This window comes from Lepisma saccharinum, chromosome 3 (genome assembly GCF_977018435.1).
Source record: "Lepisma saccharinum chromosome 3, izLepSacc3.1, whole genome shotgun sequence".
Lineage (NCBI taxonomy): Eukaryota > Metazoa > Arthropoda > Insecta > Zygentoma > Lepismatidae > Lepisma > Lepisma saccharinum.
Genome location: NC_139231.1, coordinates 104,654,966 through 104,675,852, shown reverse-complemented (window position 1 = coordinate 104,675,852; position 20,887 = coordinate 104,654,966). Strand labels below are relative to the sequence as shown.

The following is a 20,887-nucleotide window of genomic DNA, read 5'->3' as shown; positions in this document are numbered from 1 at the left end:
TTCTCCTTGCATGTGCTTATTGCGATTAATGCTTCCTTTGGGAATGGCTCTGGGAAAATGAATGTGCAATTGCTGTAGAAATTGCACATCTTGAGAGAAGATTGAAAATTTGTTGGTTTAGTAATAGTAATTGTTGCATGTCACTTTTTCTCCATATATATTTCGACGTCGAATTCTGCGACTGCCGTATTCTTCCAATGGCAGACTTTGTAGTTATACCTCTTTAAACAATTTGCCATACAGCACACTTTTGTTTTTACTACTACATTTATATTGAAATTGCCAGCCATCATTTTTAGCCCCCTCAGAAACGCGATGTCTAGTGGCTAGCAGAAGCAGCACAACCTGTCACATAGAGGATCCATGGTTCGTGTATAAGACGCGGATACTATTTTGTGTTTGTTCCGTCCTCTTTTCATGAACTTTCAAAATCAGAGAGGTAGAAAAGCAGTGTAAAATGAGAAGAAATAGTTTATATTACACAAAACCATACAAAGAATCACATTATCTCACAACGAAAAATTCCGGTCACGATATCGTGGCTAAAAAGTGTGTTGTTTTAAGTTCGAAGTACTTTGCAATGTGCCTTCTAGGAGATCGAAACCGGGACTCCTTGATTACAAGACGACAACTTTAGCCACAATGCTGTTGCGAAGGCTCTGGGTTTTGGGGTGCTGATGTTACCATTCGTGGCTGGTAACAGCTTATTTTGTAAATACTGTACGTATGAACCAGGTATGTGTTTTGGGTATGTAAAAGATACATCTTCATACTTGAAGCCGGCCCCCGTGGCGGAATGGTCAGCACATCGCGCTGCGACGCCAGGGGTCCTGGGTTCGAATCTCGGTCTGGGCATGGATGTTTATGAGTGTCCATTTATGAATTTCATCATATCATCACTCATCACCATCTTCGCAAATTAACCAAAAGTGGCACAAAAAGCGAAGTAAAATAAAGCAAATCAATCAATCCAGACTTGAAAGCCGACGTCCGTGGCGGACTGGTTAGCACACCGCACTATGACGCCAGGAGTCCCGGGTTCCAAACCCGGCCTGTACATGGGGTGTTCTTTGATTCAGCATGTCGCTCATCCTGATCTTCGCGGTTAGCCAAAATTTGCAGAAAGACGCTAAATAAAATAAATCAAATCAAGTCCAGGCCTGAACTTTACCTTTGGGCACGAATCAAATTGGTCATTTGTGCTGGGAAAAGTATTACATCTGTACGAACCACTCGGCTACTTTTCATTTGGGAGAATTAAAATGACACGGATGAAATATGTTCCCTGTATACAGCATGAAAGCCCGTGCTTATTTTGGGCCCTGCTCGAAGCCTTCGTATCACCTTGCCTGCAGGTTGTGAGGGTCCAAGAAGGTCGCCGGGAGAATTTTAAGTGAGGGCTAAATCATGTTGGCGTGTCGGCCTCTCGAGAACAGGGATTGGTTTTCCGCCGAAGCGGGGCGGGCGATATTTGGTCCCGGAATTTATATACCCACCGCTCCGGAAAGGATCTTAAAGGGATGTGAGCAGGAATTAAACGTCTCGTTCTAACCCGTTCGACAAATGGACATGGTTTCTCCTGAATTTCGTACCCCTCGAGATCAATTCTGCCCCCTTGCTCAGGTGGACAACCTATATGTTTCACTTTGCTCCTTGAGTTACAACCGCGAGTCTTTTCCGGCCTCTTGATGATGAAGTTATGGACCCGCATAATTCAGCCTTCCCTCCCCCCGGGGGGAGAGGCGGGGAAGGTCACAATTCGACGCTAAAATACGCTGTTATCGCAGCGTAAGCCACCTGAGACGTTAAGTAAGGGTTCTAAATACGGGATTCCTCTTGAGTAGGTAATGTACGGCGTGCTTTAGCTGCTTAGTGGGGACCTCTTTAATATATCTGGAAACGCTTTGATGATCGTACATGGATTTTGAGATTTTAGAATTGAAGCTGCCAGAGGCTTCGGTGAGGGATGTGTACAATACACGTATTCCCTTGTTTATGAGTCTAAATTTGAATTTTTCTTATTGGTGTGTATTCTCATAATGTTAGTTGCAACAATATCCCCGTTAAAGTTTAAATTGAGATACCAGTTTTGTGGAAAATTTAAAATTTGGGATTTACAAAATTACCTAACCTAGACCTCAATGTATTGAAAAGCAAGGGACTTTTGTGCTGTATCATAGAAACAAAATATACTCAAGTATTTGTTCATCTTGAAAGTAATTCTATATTTGTATTTTAAATCATTTATACGTACTTTCTTTCATAATTTTACAACGAGAGTAAAGTTTCAGAAGTACACGAAAACTTACTATAATGTAGAAGTACATGGAATTTGCCCTAATAGACGCCATGTATACAATAGCTATCGAACTGTGTATTGAGCATTGACTAACCGGCCTAACTTCCATACAATGTATGTTTTTCGCAAGACTCACAGGAAGGAGAAAAAATGTGTGGAATCTTCGAAATGAGTGTTAAATATTGTTTGAGATTTGTTGACCGTGATTCAGTTGTTTTTTGGTACTGAAAGTGTTAATTGTGTGCCCAAAAGAATGTTATCAGGGTGTCTACCACCAGCCTGGAAATCCTATAAAAATCAGGAAAATTTGGTGTATTTGTGGAAAAATCAAAGTTTTCGTAGTAATGCACCAAGAGTAGGTTTTTGAGAAAGAAGAAAGAGGACAAGAAATAATTTTAAAAATTGCTGCGGGCAAACTCTACTTCAATCTGACATACCGAATATAACTGGTAATTGTACAGTAGAAATTGTATATTAAATACTATAGGAAACGATAACATTTCGAAATTTCCCCACTTTCTTTTGCAATTTTGTAGGTTGTGTTTGGTAGATATGAGGAATAATTCAGATACTTTTACCCAATTTTACTGTAATTATGTATTATTTATGCTATAATGTAATATGTAAAAAAAAATATTGCGTTAATCACAAGTAAATACATGTCAAGTATTACGTAAAAGCTTACCCCTGATAACCCTTTCTAACAGTCGGTTTCTATTCAGTTTCACTTCTTGTTATCACTTTTACATGCTAAGCATTTTTTATCCTTTAAAATCTATTTGTTTGATTCACAAGTAACAAGAATATGCATAGAAAGTGGTGTCTGAATGCAGGTAATGTACTCAATGCAATGCTTTCTCATAAATTATGGCTTTTATTTCGGAAATAATCTGTCGTAAAAATCCATTTGCCACCACAGAAAAATTCGTCTGCTTCAGCTTTTCTTCCCACGTTCCCTGGCGTAACTAAGCGAGAGAATGGCTTCACTTTTGCGTCGTAAAGCAGTCCTTCCATGTTAGATATACGTAGTTCAACGGTATTGACTAACCGGATGCTATTATGGTGGATGCTTTGAGTAACATCCTTTGGGGGGGGGGGGGGTAATATTACAAATAGTAATACATTATGAGACAGCGAAAGATACGGTTATCCACAATCCATTGCGAACATTTCATTTCATTATTCCTGCTTAGAATGCAATGGGAGTATGCCGACGACGCCTCTTGAAGGGTTCATTGACATTCAGCCTTGAACACTAGATTTTGTATTGTCTCCAGTAAAGAGTTCCTTTCATTTCACACAGAACGACTGTGTGTTCTGATGACAAAAGTATATCCGAGACACATTTCTCACTGTAGTTTAACCTTCCCGCAGACAACGGTCCGGTAGCTAAACTTGTTGAGATTGAACAGACCGCATATTCCTTTATTCATAATGGCTCTGTCCGTGATGTAACACGATGCTTTAAAAATGTACAGAGTAGATACGGGCCCGTCTTCTACCCCTACCGGCGAAACCAACCTGCCTAGGTTTTGCGGAGCGGCTTCAAAGGATCTTCCTAATTGAACCCGAACTTGTGCGAACCATCTCTGACATGCGCTACCCTGGAACTCGTTTAATAAGGCATGTCAAATGGTGCTTCTCCAAACTTCCTGCTACGTGCGGGATGAAGAATGGTGCTTCGATTGCTTGTTAAACTGCAGGTTAACTTGTCGATGCCGAAAAGCCCAAACGTATGGATGGATTTGGGTAAATAATTAATCAGCCAATCTAGAGCGGGCTTATATCTCGGTGTTTCGTGAGTGGGGGAAAAATTAGTTATCCGTACATCAGCGTCCGTTCCCGAGGCTTCCATATCGAACGCTGAAATTTCAACCGAGTGTACGATTAACGCTCGTAGAAATGCGAAGCGAAATGCCCGCAAATGTTGCAAATAAATATGGATTTTGATGAATGCCAAATGCGTAATGCGAAAATATGAGTGAGATGTACGTTCTCGGAACGTTTAAAAAAACATTCTTGTTAAAATTCTATTTTGACATTATCGTGGACCTTCCCAACGAGGCAGTGGTAACGCTGTCTCCTTGTAATTTAGAAGTTCGACGCATTGCACTGCTGCTCACATCCCACTTGAAACTGTACCCTATATGGGCATAAAGTTAACTTAAAACAAACTTTTTGACGCTACCATAAAAGTGCGTATGTAAACATTTTGTTTTCCTGTTAGAATATTTACGTAAGAAAAAAGGAGCAGGTCATTTTAAAAATAGCTCATTTTAAATTGTTCACACTAACGTGAATAATGTATGAGAATGCTTTTTCTCCTACATATTAATCTTGTGAATTTTCTGTGCAATGCACATCGAAGCGAGAGTATCCGCTTTGGACTTGATTTTGTTGATGAAAATAAGGAAGTATTAATAATTCATACAGTTTTCTTACTGATAATAGCATTCAAAGTGTTGATTTTCTAAATAAAAATTACTAGATGCACCTACGTATATGTATGTTAACGAAACTTGAATAAGTCATTTAACAAAATTCTTCCCGTTAGAATGCAATCTTAAACCAAAAATATGACCTTTAAAATAGTCTCCGTAAAGGCAGGGATGAAAGTTATTTTTAGGGTTAGATGCAAATAAATACTTTTACAAAATTTCAAGAGTCAGATTTAATCTAATAGTTTTTCCCTTTCTCGATGTAGACCACACCTCCATATCATTGATTTATAATTCCATCCGTTCAGACATTCAGACATTTCTTTTCGGAAACTTTAGCATTTTGTCGCTCATTTAATTGGAATTTCTGTTGTATTGAAATCTATACGTATGTCATTGTTGATGATTGTGTAAAGTGTGGTGAAATAAGAAAATATGTAAGGACTTTTCAAAACCTAAACTAAGCTACGTGCAGCAGGAGCTCTTCGAGACCCAAGGCAATCCAAGCCCATTTACATCGCGTTACATGTGGTCAATGCATCGGAACTTTAGCCGCTGCCATCTGGCTACGTATAGACTGTAGGAAACCGTTACTTTTCTCCCCTCTTATCTCCCCAATGTTTCTCTCCATGGTGGTCAGCATTGAAAATGTGGAGCCCTTAAGGACGGTCCACACGCTATGTCGTAAAGTACGTTTTGCTTGCGCAAGTCAAAAATGTACATTACAAGACGTAGTTCTGGTGCGTCCACACGCTACATCTTGCTGTACAGTTCTTCCTACTCAGTTCCGCGAAGTCCAAGAAGGTAAATTAAATGTCTTCAGAGCACGAGACATTCAGGATGGTACAGGCATTGGCTACTATAATGCACAAATGTTCTCACGTGACGTTACTTCGTGAATTGCGTGGGGAGAAGCAAGTGAGAAAATAGTGCTTATTTACTTATCACCTATGTCCTCTCATAAATAGGGTGAATAAATAAACCTTCATTGTAATCGTATTATATTAAATACTACCTACAATACTATATTCCAAAAGTTCACTAAGATTAGTTTTTCTAATTCCGTAGACTACTTTACACTGTTCAAAAATCAAAAGTTAAAATAAATACCCTTTTTTGATGATTCTCTTATGAAAAATGTGTTTACAATTCAGTTTGCTTAAAAATATTTCTATTATAAATAATACATTTATTATAATGTACAAGTTATTTATATTTGCACTAGTTTATACCGCTCTTTTACCTCTTTTATTAATCGCTACGATAAGAATGGATGACGAAGTGATTAAAAGGTGATGGGACGAACACAGTGATACACACGCGTATGACCATGGTTCGAACTTGGGGCTTTTGGCTTTCTAGCGCGTAACGCTGACATTATTGCCATGGAGATCGGGTAAGGTAGGTTATTGAAACACACTTCCTGTGAGGTTGAAAGAAAGGACCACCTTTTTACCATTTGTGGTTTGGCTTATTTTACTTCGCTTTCCCGCTATTTTTGGCTAATTTCGAAAATAGGGATGGGTGATGTATGATCAAATTTATTTAATAGAAGATTCCAAATACAGCGTTAGCCATTTTACATTGGAACTCACACACACACACATTCCCAGATCGGGATTCGAACCTGGGATCTCTGGCGTCATAGCGCGATATGATAACTACTCCTCCACAGACATTAAGATAGGCTAATCCGGGCTGGAACTATAATTTAAAGTGGATACGAACCACTGTTTAATGTGCCCCTTCCCAGAGATTGAACTTTGGGCCCCTTGATTATATGGCGACAGAGTTTTCACTACGTACGTCGTCGGAGACTACATCGGTTCAATAAAATCAACATTCAATCTTATCGTTGCGATTAGCCTGGAAAGGCAGAACATAATTCATACTCTCTCGTAGTTTCTTGATCAGTCAAATATCCAAATAAATGAAAATACCTTATCATTGGCTTGTAAACATCATCATCCCCAGCGCGAGAACATAGTGATTGGTTTGTTCATTTAAGCCAAATCTTTTCGGTCCTCATGGAATTGATTTTCCTTACTACTGTATTTCTGTACGCTCAAGCGTCAACCTCTTTGTATTGAGCTATCATAGGCCTGATTCTTCTTGTCCTGGTCACTGTAGTTCTTCGATTTTATTCGCTACAAACACGAAAGTTTCTTGTCGAGTTCAATGAACTCCGCTAAAAATTCTCATGATCACTGACTGAGATTGGTCATCGTTGTACAAAAACGAATTTGTCAAAAAAAAATTGAACTCCGTTAATTGTGTTTCAGCACTAAGGTCGAAGGGAAACTGAACAACAAGGGGACAAAAAACTGAGAGGAACGCCCACACGCATAGACTTCCTTCGGCAGTCCTTTGAGGTTTGCGCACATATCGATGCTCATGGGTTCAGTCTTTAGCTGACAATTTCTCCATGTGGGCAGTTCTAAAATTTGCACAGTCTCCCGGTCCACACGCTATGTCAGCAAGACGTACTTTAAGACGTAGCGTGTGGACCGGCCCACATAGGCTAATCGGGGCTGGATCTACAGTTTAAAGTGACAGCCGAACCACTATGTGCCTCTACAGAGTATCGAACCTGGGACCCCTTGATTACAATGTGACGACGTTACGACTTCGCCATCGGGAGGCCAAAATTTAATATACAAAAAGTGATATACTTATTATTTATTTACACACAGTATACATTTAAATGTTTCTTTTCCGAGGTTAATTAATATAAGAATAGCAATTAGACTTCCACTGTCGGGTGGCGCTTCCCTAAGCATCTTAAAGCGCTACCGGCAGCTTTTCTGGTAAGCATGGGCTGGAGTTACCTGCCTTCATTTTGCATAACTCGTTTCCTGCTTTCGGATTCCCAGGAGTTTGGAATTGTGACGTCAGCTGCGACCGTGATGCTTCTGTTTTGCTAATAAACCTCGAGGCTTATCACTTATTCAGGCGCTAATTCAAGTAATAACGATCTGCTTCTGCTCCAGCCTCTGTTTCACGTGCGGTTGTTGCCGTTCCTCTCTCTTTGTTGAACTGCAGTGCAACATATAACTTGGGTTTTCACCTGTCATTTCGAAAGTTATGCTTTTTCACAATTTACTAAGTTTAGTTTTCGTATTCGAAGCTAGTTGTGTGTTGTGTAATGGATGACCTGGGTAGGTATTAAAATATTATCCTCTCTTCCACGTAGCATTCTTGCAGACCACCGAAGTTTTACCGTCTTGAGTCACAGTTGGGACAGTCCCCTACGTTGTTGTGTCTTATGCCCGTTTACAGCTTCGACTTGTATTATTGGCAGAGTGATTTTAGTTCCTCGACGTGTTTTAATCTATTCTTAACAAGAAATTCATACCCGTAATACTGTACTGTGGTCTAAATACTTGTTCTTTTAATTCACTGATTGACATTCTATCACAGTATTTTGAGACTGTTTCAAATTGAGTTCAAATGTGATGCACACTTGTTACAGTTTTTAACAACGAAACCAATAATCGACCAACCAATGTACTGTTGCATCTCAAGATTTGCTTTTGTGACTATAGTAAGAGTACCTGATTGGATAGTGGTAGGATACACGCTTAACTAGGTGAGCGGTTAATGCGACGAACTGGCATTTGGCAACCGAGACTTCAACACCTCGTAGTTTTACCGTTTTACTGTTATTTATCTCAATCACTGTGAGGAGCGACTCATTTATTGTTTGATGAGATATCACTATGTTGCATTCTGTTAATTCGGTGACAATTATTCACTAACCAACAAGAATAGAATAAAGAATAGAACTTACGTATTAAATAATTGTACTTGAAAAAATAAGAGTGCCTTGCTGGTCCGTGGCGGAAATGTTAACGCCCTAGGGTTCCCGAGTTCGATTCCTGGGTAAGACATGCATTTGTCATGTTTTTAACTGAAAAGAAAAATCGAGTAATGGAAGCGAAAAAAATAAACAAAGACAGCCATGCGAGATATCCGGGATGGGCGATCTTTTTTTCAGACCATGTCCCTGCATCAGTTGGCTCGGGAGTTCACCTAGCTTCTAATAAAATGATACCTTGTGGGGAGTAAATGCGACCGGAGCGGCGTGCTGATCACACCACCTCCACAAATGGCCGAGATTGTGAATGTGTGGGATCCTACTTCTACATTTCCCCACATGCGCCTTCGTGGCATGTTGTGATGGACAAGGGTTGGCTTTACCTTTTTTTAACATTAAAATTAAGTATGGCATTTACAACTTCTTTAATCAGCATGTGTCGTCATACAGTATCATGCAATCGGCTCGCGTCATGTCACGACTGGAGATGGCGCCACTGGCACAGTATGTAGTATCAAAGAAAATGGCGACAGAACGGCAAAATTCTGCCGGACCCTGTGGCCAAGTGGTTAGCACATCGCGCTGCGACGCCAAGGGTCCCGGGTTCGAATCTCGTTCGGGCTTGGTTGTTTGTGAATGTCCATTCATCAATTTCATCATTTCATCACTCATCCCCATCTTCACAAATTAGCCAAGAGGCACAAAACGCAAAGTAAAATAAACTAAATCAATCAACAGCAAAATTCTGTGTGTCTTATCCAGTTGGCTTTCCAGGTCACCCGACATTTCTGTAATTTGATTTTTTTCTGATGAACCTACGTTAAAGATGCTTCATTTGTGTCACCGTTGCCCTTAATTAAGGATAAACTAAGGAAAAAACCGCCGTGTTACTGTCGTGAAATCTGTGCCAAGTGACATGCTGGATTGTCTGTAGCGGTAACTTGACCCTCGTCTTGATGTTGCTCGTGTTACTAAGGGATGTCACTTAGATGAAATTAAGATTTAATGATATTTTATGAGTTTTCCTTTACATTGATGTATTACTCAGCACTGTAACTCCAAAACTGAAAATATACAGGTTTTGGAAATCGGGCGAATCATTTTGAATTACACTGTAGTTTGAGTGTGGCAAGCGGTAAATATGTATAATAAGTGGAAATTGTAATTGTGTTTGTTACATTTGAAGCAACATGAAAAGTAGGCACCTACTATAAAATAAATTACATAGGATAAAAGTCCTTTGCTGGTTGTGTCATTTACATAAATATTAGAATACCCTACCACTTATAAGGGTTTGAAAATGCTGGCGCACTTTCATTCCGCAAATAGACACTTCTTCCTACAGAAAGTAATTCTTAACATTAAATGTTTCCATTCTGATATCATAAAATGAATCTTCTTCAAGACGTTCAGCCGAACCTGTTGGTACGGCCGGGAATGCGCCAAGCGGTATTGTATTTTTTTCGTCGCACAGCTTTGGAATGGCTTTACGCTATCTTCGTAGGCATATTGCCAAACTCTCTGCTCCTCCCCCTCCGGTCTTTACGGTTTCGCTGGAACTGCGGTACCCTTCGCGGCCAAATTTTGGAGAGCCTGCTGGAAATGTCACACGCTGCATTGTTGCTCGTTTATAGAGATTCAGCGTCTTGGTTGTAAAGAAGCGGACGTCAAAATAAATTTGTGCGCTTGAATCTCTCTTGAAGTTTGTTTGCAATAGGATTGAAGCATTTTTTAAGCATGTAGTAACGGGAATTATGTGAACAACCCCTCTCCCTCCTTTCACCTCTAAATGTTTAACGCTCTAAAAAAACAATCGCGTTGTGAGTGCACAACCTATATAAATTCTGTTGAGTACTAAACCACATAGAGTTGTTTGTGCATAATTTCTACTGTGCTTTTTTCAGACCAGATTAAACACGGAAAAGGGAACTTACGTTTAGTAATGATACTTGACAAGAGAACCAAAGCCTTCGTTGTTTAGCGGAATAATAAATGCACTGTGAATGTACAAGTTTTTTGTTGCTTTTCTCAGTTCTGTATTTCATGAGTTATTGTCATCTTTGCGATTAGGATTTTTTTAAAATACTATACAACAAACTGAACGTGTAATACCGGGTAAATTATTTCATGTTTAAATATGTTGGTAAGATATATGAATTCAGTATTCTCAAACCTTGAGCAGCTGGTCTCCCCGATGACGCAGTGGTAGCGTCGTTGCCTTGTAATCAAGGGATCCCGGGTTCGATACCTGGTGGAGGCACATAGTGGTTCGGATGTCACTATAAACTGTAGGTCCAGTCCCGATTAACTTTACTGTGCACAAAGTGGATTTAAAACACCAAACCAATCAATCAAACCTTGAGCAGCTTATACTCTGTCCCCAAAATATCTCTGGAGCAAGCGAACGAAAACAAGTCTCTGCGCCACCAATGAACACAAGAGAGGTAACGGGATTGAGTGGAGGGGGAAGCGACTGCAGTTTACAGCCTTCACCGCAGCATGTACTGCTTCGCTCTGCTCACTCGATTACATCCCATACCCTTCTCTTCCGCTATGCGCGGCCTTGATCCAGAGATATCCAAGTCAGAGTTTAGTTCGAACTGGTACAGTCTCGTCTCATCAGTGAGGAAGTTTGTCTTGTTCTCGGTCTGGAATTGAGTCTGGTCTCTATACAAAAATCTGAAAAACATTTAATTCAAGGAAGACAAGATGTAAGTTATTGCATATGTAACTATTTTGTTGTCTGAAAGGGAATTCTCCCCCTTCTGGTTGCAAATGTTAACCCTTACAAGGTGTCGTCGTTCAACACCAACATACTTGAACAGCGCGTGGAGGATATCAATACGAATAGCTTTTCTTGGTAAGATTTTGCTTGTCGAAACCTGGAAAAACTGCAGTTTTTATCTTGTGTATGTATGAGGCACATGTTAATGTTTCGAGAGAATTTACTGGAATCCCCTCCTCTGAATAATTTTCAAAGATCATATTGCATGCAATCTATCTGCAACCAGACAGATACCCCCTTGTATTTCTCTAAAAGTCCATTTGGAAGAACAGTTTTGATTTGGGCGAATTTTTACACTGCAATGAAGTATGGTAAGAACGAGAGCCTCCTTTTCAGATTTTTAAAGTGTGATCTCGGTTACGTCTCGCATTTCTAGATCGAGACTTGTCTCGGTATAGCTCCTAATTAACTTGATCAAACTTTGTTTATTTAGAGCCGGGAAATTGGAATAACCCATATGCACACACCAGGATGGTCTGTTAATTGCCATCCCAATGCAGCGATCGAGATAAATGCCTCCGCAGGATCCCGTCGGGGTCGGAAGTTCATTCTTTACTCGAGTTGACAGTTCATAGGGCTTGCGTGACTTCGACCTGTAATTGCGGATCGATAGATGTCACTCCCTGCGTGGTGACAATCTGGGCGAGATTTAATCTGTCACCTGTCTCGTCATGTTAATGGGAATGCCCTGTGCGTGCTGCGTGTCGGCCGGAACAAATTACAGAGTTTTGGAGGATGGAACTTTTTAATAGCTTATTTTGTTCTTAAACTGGATTTTTTCAATGTCGTTCTCTGAAGAAAGGCTTTCGGAACTATTCTGGCAGAAAGGGAAATTCTAAGCACACACTTCCGTATCTGTATTTTTTTTTTATATGTATAATGAGAGTTCATTATTTACCTAGCAGATCAAAAGTGTCCGTGCCTCCACATAACCTTGACAAAGCACGCCCTCTACGTTACTGAGTGTAAATTAAATTTCTGTATCTCATGAACGCTCCGTGCAATGCCAGACCACAAAAAGTTAGGGTGGAAACTCTAGGGAAGTTCTATTGGGAAACCCTGCAGCACCCTCCTTACAGACCGGACCTTTCTCCACTCGACACTCATGTGCTTGGTGGAACTAAAAAGGAAACTAGAAGGCTTTACTTTGGATGCTGACAAAGAGGAGGCAATCACAGAAATTCTAACCTCGCTAGCATAGGACTTCTCTAAGCGTGGAACCACTGTGCACTTTACACAGTGAACATGTGTCTTAATGCTGGGTGGGGAGTATTTCTCGTATTTCTAACGTGTAAATTTGTTTTCCGTCAAAAATGGTCCTTTTTATGCCCTGGACTGTCAGCAGCTACATTCGCTGTCTCTCCTTGTTCTTAACTTTCATATCTGGAGACAACATGCTCGATCGTGAAATGCGATTGGTAATTTGGAGCATATAATTTCTAAGGATTGTTTATAACCTGACCTATGATTTCGTTTAGTTTCGTAAACTAATCTGTGCATTTTCTTTCGTTTCAGGAATTCGCTACATTAACCAAAGAATTAAATCAGGCGCGGGAACACCTGTTAGAACGAGAAGAAGAAATAGCGGAATTGAAAGCCGAACGAAACAACACAAGAGTAAGTATTGACATCCTATGTTCTATTTATGTCGATGATATGTTGTACTTGTTGCAGTCTGATTCATATTGTAGATTCACTGCAGTTTTTTGTGCATATAAACCCAGGTAACGTTGCCTTTATATTACTCAAGGCGCTCTTGCCCAGCCAATTTGGTAGTAGGAAGGGACCAAGATACTCCCATACGCGCACATAAAGTCCTCAAGAGGAAATATGTAAATATCGGTTATCTCAATTTTGCTCCACCAACAATGAAAGTGTCAATGTACTTCATATTCCTAGTACATTATTGCCGTGAAATGTATTGTTTTTAAAACTTTCCTAGTTGGCTTTTGGTGCGGTCATCGGCACTGAAAATGGCACACGTAAATCCTGAAAAATACTAGTTTTCCTGCATGCCGTTGTGTGTACGGCAATGTGCGAACTTTCTATTGAAGATTTGAAGTTTGTTTTTCGCCGTAGAGTTAGGCAGCACACACAACTCAGGGAATCTAGTATTTCTGGACCTATACCCTTTCTCGGTTATCTCTTTAGGCAGCACACACAACTCAGGGAATCTAGTATTTCTGGACCTATACCCTTTCTCGGTTATCTCTGGAGCAAGGCAGCGCATAGCGGCAGAGAAGGGTAGGAAATCGAGTGGGCCGAGCGAAGCAGTACAGTGCTGGGAATTCCAGTCGCTTTCTTCCCTTTCCGTCTCACGTGTTCATTGGTGGAGCCGTCTCGCACGACTACTTCCACAGAGACTTGTTTTCGTTCGCTTGCTCCAGAGATGTGTTGGGACAGGGTATATGTGTTGGTTTTATGGCGGCTGATTGTTCACAGCAAGTCATTATCGTATTTGCTCTCAATTTAACATTTCAGAAGCAACCATAGCATTTATAGTCTGCAGTCTTTCTTATGGAGTGAAGATACAGTCTGTGAAGAAGAAAAGAACACCGCCCTTTTTTGACCGATCGAAAATAAGTTTTGTTGCGATGGGATCTTGACAAGAATCTGTGTTATATCGTGGCAAGGATAGGGGCCTCTTTTTATAGTTATTCTTTCGGCGATTCCGCCCTCCACAGCTAATGATTTTTTCGTCGCTCCTGGGTCCGACAGCTGTCTTTCGCTGACGGCGGTTTTCCACGACGCGTGTAGCGAAAGCTTTCGGATTGGGATTCGGGGATTGGATGTAAAGGGAGGGGGACGAGAGCGCTGAAGTATAAAAGTTCTCGAGAGGAAGGCCGCTGCGGTGGGGTTGGTCATCTGGAACCTAATCCAGGCCGGGGGAGCGGGAAATATTTCCCGGTTCCTCTCCGGGCCAGCCGAGCGTAAGATGAGTCGACACCGAAGATGCTCCGTTCTCCCCGGAGAAATTTATCTGTCCAAGAAGAGAGACGAGGCCAGCATCTTAACTTCCTCCCTGTATCTGGTTCTTTGCATGAAATGGAATTTCTTATCTCCGTGATGTAGGGGGAGCATGAATGTTTTAGCTTCTCCACCAATGATTCTATATCGAGTTACTCTTTTCCGATTCGGATTGAAAAAGAACGAAACCGGATTGAATAGCGTTTGTATTTCACCAAGGAGATTCTTCCTGCTTCTTTCCTATGCATCCCTTTATTGAAAGCAATTTTCAATATGCTATAAGGATCCAAAGTGCTCCATCAAAACATTTACGTACTAGCATGACGCGTGTACTGATTAGAAATATTAGAAATTATTTTCACGCCGTCAGTTCTGATCGGATGCATGTCGTAGCAACTGCACTGCAGCATTGAGTAATATGGATTAGGAAATAAAAAAAACATTATTTCGACACTATTACACGACCATCTCCAATCGAATAAGCCTATTGATGTGTAGGTTGCTGTTTGAATGGAAGGATATGTCATCGTAATTGTATACGAAATAGCTTATTGGAAAAGTTCTTCAGCTTTGGAAGGAGAGGAAATTCATAATATGGCAGTTCACTGTGATTTTGAATTGTTGTAGTGACTATCAAGTTCTTTTCGTCCGGCCAGACAGTGTAATAGATATGCAAACTTAAACAGTTCAAAATCATAAGAAAGACACACCTTGTGAAAATAACATTTTTTTCCCCCGAAGCGAATGCGTGAGGAGCAACTGCAACTGAGGAGTAATCCTCTTTAGCTACTGGATTTCTTGGTGAACCGATTGCCTGAAGATTGAGGAAACTGTGCGAGAAAATAACTACGTACTGATTTACATCACTTAGTACTTCAAACAACTAATCGGTATTAAATTTTGTGTGTACAAAATTTAAGGAGTAGTTTGCTCAGAATTTATTAATTATACCCGAAACTACTACAAGGAACCAATTAGAAACAATATAAATATTTACCTCGAGAATATGTTGCACCTGTGTGGCCGTAATTCATTCCGTTTCCTGAGCATTTTACTTCAGAAAGTTAAGTTCTTTGCAGAATATTTTTAAATTACCACGTGTGTAATAAAAACATTGGATTTTTCTTACGTATTGCACCGAAGGAGCGTGTGCAGCATTTCTTCATATTCTGAAGTCTCCCCCCCCCCCACACACACACACACACTACTGGGGTGATCGTCGCCGAAGGCATCCAAAAGTCAACCTCATTTCCCATTTGTAGACTCCGGTAAGGCTTGATTCACATCTACGCTGAAGCAACTCTCGGGTCACTCTCCCCTAACGCTCCGCTCACAGTCAGGGTGTATCCACACTAGCGGTCAAGGTACGATCAACGTGAGTCCGGTGTTGGTTTCTTCACAGAGTACACCAATTTTTCTGTATAAAAAGCCTACCGATTGTGTTAACTGCAATGTTTAAGAGATTTTCAACGACGGACTGCAGCACTGGCGTTAATTAGAAGAAAAAGAATTGCGAAAGCGGGGATTCATTGGCTTGGTTGATTTACTTCGCTTTTATGCCAGTTTTGATTAATCTTGAGGATGAGAATGAGTGGTAATATGATTAAATTGATGAAGGAACTTCACAGTGAGCATCCATGTCCAGGTCGGGATTCGACCCTGGTGTCGTAGCACGCTGTGCTAACCACTCGGACAGGCGGTCGGCTATTATAAATATGTTGTTTATTGATGTTATACTTTTGGTTTGAAATCGGCAAACGTTTATTTGCAACTACATGAAAAATTTCGGGCTGATTGTTTCATATCGACATTGTTGACCAATAAAAAGTTTCCGACACAACACGTGACAAATATACGTAGAGCAGGTTGTAAGCGTAGTTTCAAGGACCCGATTGTTACGCACATCGTGTGAAACGTGGCCTCCCTCGACTTAATAAAAAAATATATATATAGGGAGTAATTTTGTATCGTTTTCCGTAAACGAAGAACAAGTTCGTTGATAATCTTGATTCGGGGATAGATATCAAGAATGATGGTCGACCACCACCTTATTTCCCTGTGCACACACAAAAATGATAATTTGGTTGTCCGGGAAAATATGACCGCCAATAGGTTAGCTTTTTGATTTATGCATTTTAATTGATGCAACGGGTTGGAAAAAGGTCGTTACAACTAGTATCTATGGATCATATTTGTGGTTAGTCCCCTATTTAATTTTTTAATTTGCTAATTGTAATTTGGTTGCTTCTGTGTTGTTGTTTTTTCCTTAAATTTCTTTTACTCTGGTTCATGAAATCGCATATGTTGACCGATGTTTTACAAACAGAATTGAGAGGAAAATATTGTGGGACTTTTTTTTGCTCAATCCCCCATCAATCAATTACTCGCCTTTTTCTGTGTTTCAATAGGTCTTTGCCTTCTGACGGCTCATCTTCTACGCACAAAACTGGGTTACGTATCCCCTGCAACGGGGCTGAAGACTGCTACTGAACCTTATCAGACGTTTACGTCAAAGATCGAGCTTCGCAAAGTGAAGCTCCGCCCCCTCACGCTCCGGTCAAATATTCTTTCCATCCGATCGTGACCGGGCCCCGAGCTGAGCGCGATCGAACCAACCTTGACGGGAGCGCCAGGTGTGAATGCTTCTCATTAAAAAAACATTCAACGATATTTTACCAGACCATGGGGGTAGGGTGGTCCTAGCTATACTGGACCGCAGGTGTGAATCAAGCTTAACTGTTTCTTGCAGGGTAACGAGTCTCTGACACCTGGATCCACAGCCAGTACCATACTCTGTGGGGCTCGTATTATGTCGGCCGCATATGTTTTTGTCTGAAAGGACGTCTCATCACCATTCACCCTCATCTTCGCTATTAGCCAAAAGTGGCAGAAAAGCGAATTAAAATATATTAATCAATCGACCAATCTGTTCCTTGCTACATGGAATAAAAACAAAATTGAATGTGAAGTTCCAACATAAGAATGGAAAGTTTACTGTGGTAAAACTTGTGTTGTATACACTCGATATACGTAACAGTTCACTTCAGAGATACTGAGGTAAACCCAGAGAAGAGATACAAAGCTCCTTTTTGAGAAATACAGGGTCATTAAAAAAGAATGGTAGTGTTGGATATGAGCACCCTGGGTAACATGGCAGATGTCAAAACGATAATCCTATCCACTGTCTCCCTCGACGTTCCGGGAATTTTTGTACTGCACAGACATCCAGTTGATTCAAACTTCTGCACCCAGCGTGTAAAGCAGTGTCTCGGTGGTGGTCGTTTCTTGAATTTCACACGAAAGTGTGTTTGAACTGTAACAACTGCCCCTGTTCGTGCAAATTCCATTACGCAATATGCTTGCTCTACCTTCGTTGTTGCCATTTTAGCTATCAACAACAAGTAACGCCTCTAGCGGATTTTACGTCAACGACAACCACAGGCTATAAATTTACAACCTTCCTTTCTTCTTTCCCACCAGAATTGCTGTTATATCTCTTTTCACTTAAAAATAAATTAGCCTTACTTTTGTACCATTCTTTTTTAATAACGCTGTATATCGCGCTGCTTATGCCCACGATTCCCTTAGGCAATATATGCAGAGGGGAGGAAGATATGTCAAATGTAGAAAATAGTAAAGTGAAGAAACATGGCAAGAGGTAGACTTGCTGTAAATTCTCAGTTAATTTTGTCAATTAAGTTTCTTGTTTCAAAATAATTTCTGCATCGTTTCGAGTAATCCGAGCCCATTTAATTCAGTCTTCTATGTTGTCTCTCTTTAAATTTGTTGATATCCACTTTGTGCTGAGATAGGCTAATTGAGGTCGGACCTGCAGTTATAAGTGAAACCAGAACCACTGTGCAATGGACCTTCACAATTTATAAAATCCGATACCCTTTGATTACAAAGCCTACAGAAGTTAAATTTTCCAGTTGGTCTAAATAATTATGTGGAAGGATTTGGATTGAATTGATCAACAGAAGAATATCCTAATGAGGCGGTATTGAATGATAGAAATACGGAAGCGTCCGTTTTTATCTGTTGCCGAAATCAAGAACATGTGGAGCCTTCATGATAGAGGAGAATAATATTTTCCCCTTTCCTCTATCTTATCTTGCATCTTTTTTTTCCTTTTTTAATGGAAATTGTATTTGATGTACAATTCTTCTTGAACCGCATTCGACATAGAGCGACAGTGACAGTTCCCCGAAGATAAATATTCTTCTTGTAAGACGGTTTTTTGTTCAAGTGAAGGGCTGGGTCCCCCGAGGGGCTGGAGTTATGAGATGTCATCTGCAGCGCTCATCCATTCCCACAGCTCGGACTTCTGCCCGTAAAGAATTTTTCTAGTCAGGGGCACGATTTGAAATTGAATATCTCCGCCCCGCCTCTCGTGCTTTGTTCGGCTTTGCGAAATTATTCTTCACATGAATCTCATCCCCTGCTTCACCCCTCCCTCGCGCAGGGACGGCGGCCAGAATAAACAGGAGTCTTAATTAGCAAGGAAATTAAATTCATTTGCATGTGCTGCTTGGCCGTAGGAAAATCGCCAATTACCGATTCCATTCAGGCGAATTGATGGGCCCGGCGACCAGAAGAATGGAGCGGGGAAGAGATAGCCAAGTGTTTGTAAATTAATCTTTGATCTGCGGTGACCGCCGGCTACCGAATTGGAAGTGCGGGAACAATAACGTTCCCGTCGCACCGGTATTTATCTTCTCATTGAGGCTGCTGGCATGGTTCGTTCCATTTGCAATGGAGGAGTGGGTCCTTCCCTTTGTTCTTGATTGGCGCTTTTCTCGCTCTCTGTCCGCAATGGCGACCAGTCGATGTTGAATCGGTCTGTTGTCGTCTCCGTCTTCCAGCTCCTTCGTGCATTTTGAATACGTCGCACACAGGCGCATGGTCCAATTCACGTTGTCGGATGGTTAGTGCATTCCTTCGCATGCATTTTGACCACGACTGTGGTTGCCATCTCGGTGGCCGAGCGCATCGACTGGTTCAAGGCTTGGTCTTGTCTGTAAGTGGCCTTTCATCACTTTCATCCGATCATTATTCATCTTCCATCTTCGCGATTAAATAAATGTGACAGAGAACGACATAAAATCAGAAAACACTGCAATTCAATACCCAGTCGTCCTTGCTTCAGAAATGTACCACCCACTTGTCCCATATCTCCACACAGTAATATCTACCACCCCTAACACACACTGGAAAATGCTACAAGAACGCAATTCGTAATTGCAACATTCCAACAGCCTGTGCGGATTTTTTTATTATTTTATTTTATTGCTTTTTATTTATTTATTTTGTGCGAGTCACTTTTTTTCTTTGCAGCCTATTGAAAGGCCATCTCACCCCGCTGGTGGTGTAGCGGTAACCCTGTCATCTTGTTTCCCTGTAGAGTCATACTGCACATTGGTTCGGATCTCACTTTAAACTGTAGTTCCATGAGCATAAAGTGCACTTAAACAAACCTCGGCAAAGATGTTAAGGGAGGTGTCGATGTTAGTGGTCTATCGGTCATGAAGGTCTCTCCCGCTGGGTTTGTCCGTCAATGATGTGTCGAACACTGTTAGTCAACATCTAGAAGAGAAACAACGTGAGGTTTGTTTTGAACGAAATGTGCTATTTTCAATCACGTCAGTCAAAATTATCGTAAGCTTAAATTATAGAAGTGGAAAGATACATAACATGAAAATGACCTTATGCTGTCTCGATTTCGGACTTTCTCGACGTAATAGTACAAAAAATGTGGAGTGATACCAATTAAAAGAACTAAAAAACTTAGTTTCTTCACGTTAAAATGCAGATATGATACCTCTATAAATAACAGACAAGTACGTCTCAAACAAGTCACGGACTAAACAATTCTGATTCATCCGAAATTTTCATAGAATGTGTATTGTAATTTGGAAAATTCTGTAACGAAACGAGATTCTCGGATAGTCCTAGTCCGGATTGTAAGATCGTTCTCTTCGCGATTTTTTAATTGTAGCTTACCTCGGAACCTCTACTACACCCGCTCGCTCTACATGCCTTGCAGATACTCCTGAAGTCTACCATTAATTCAAATGGATATTTTAAATTCTCCTTAACCTGCAACGCACTTGGCAACGGGACGCGGAAAGGGCAAGATAACAGGAACCGAAACACCTTTATGAAGTGTGCAAATAATGCGATTTTTTCGGCGCGCTGAAGTTTTGCACGGGTTTCCCTCCCTTTGCGGTTCTGCTCGCCCGATTCCAACAATTCAAGTTTATAATCCCCGAGCGACTGAATATTAACCTCTGGGCGGGTAATTCCGAAATAATTGTTCCGGAGGCTTAGGCTCGGTTTTGTTTCATTAATTGCTGAGCTTAGTTTTGTTCTGGATACTCACTACAGTTTCACTTGGCTAGAAGCAGGCCACGCAACTATCAGCAACAAAGGAGAACACTGCGTTGACGACAAGTAAAGCGTGCAGTCCAGAAGTGGAAACTGTAAATGCAAATTACATATTTCACCACCTTATATATTTTTTTAAAATAAATGTAAACGAATTCTATAGAGTCACTTGGGGGAATACGCCCAACTTTTTT

At 40.8% G+C, this 20,887-nt stretch overlaps 1 protein-coding gene across 13 annotated transcripts in view; it reads left to right on the top strand.

Moving 5' to 3' along the window:
• The window catches only part of Liprin-alpha (PTPRF interacting protein alpha), a 575,925-nt gene that overhangs the window by 399,999 nt on the left and 155,039 nt on the right, over positions 1-20,887 (top strand). For all 13 annotated transcript variants that reach the window (XM_083119089.1, XM_083119079.1, XM_083119080.1 and 10 more), the window contains exon 2: positions 12,855-12,956. In XM_083119089.1, the coding sequence (XP_082975215.1) occupies positions 12,855-12,956 (102 nt within the window). The remainder of the gene's footprint in view (positions 1-12,854; positions 12,957-20,887) is intronic.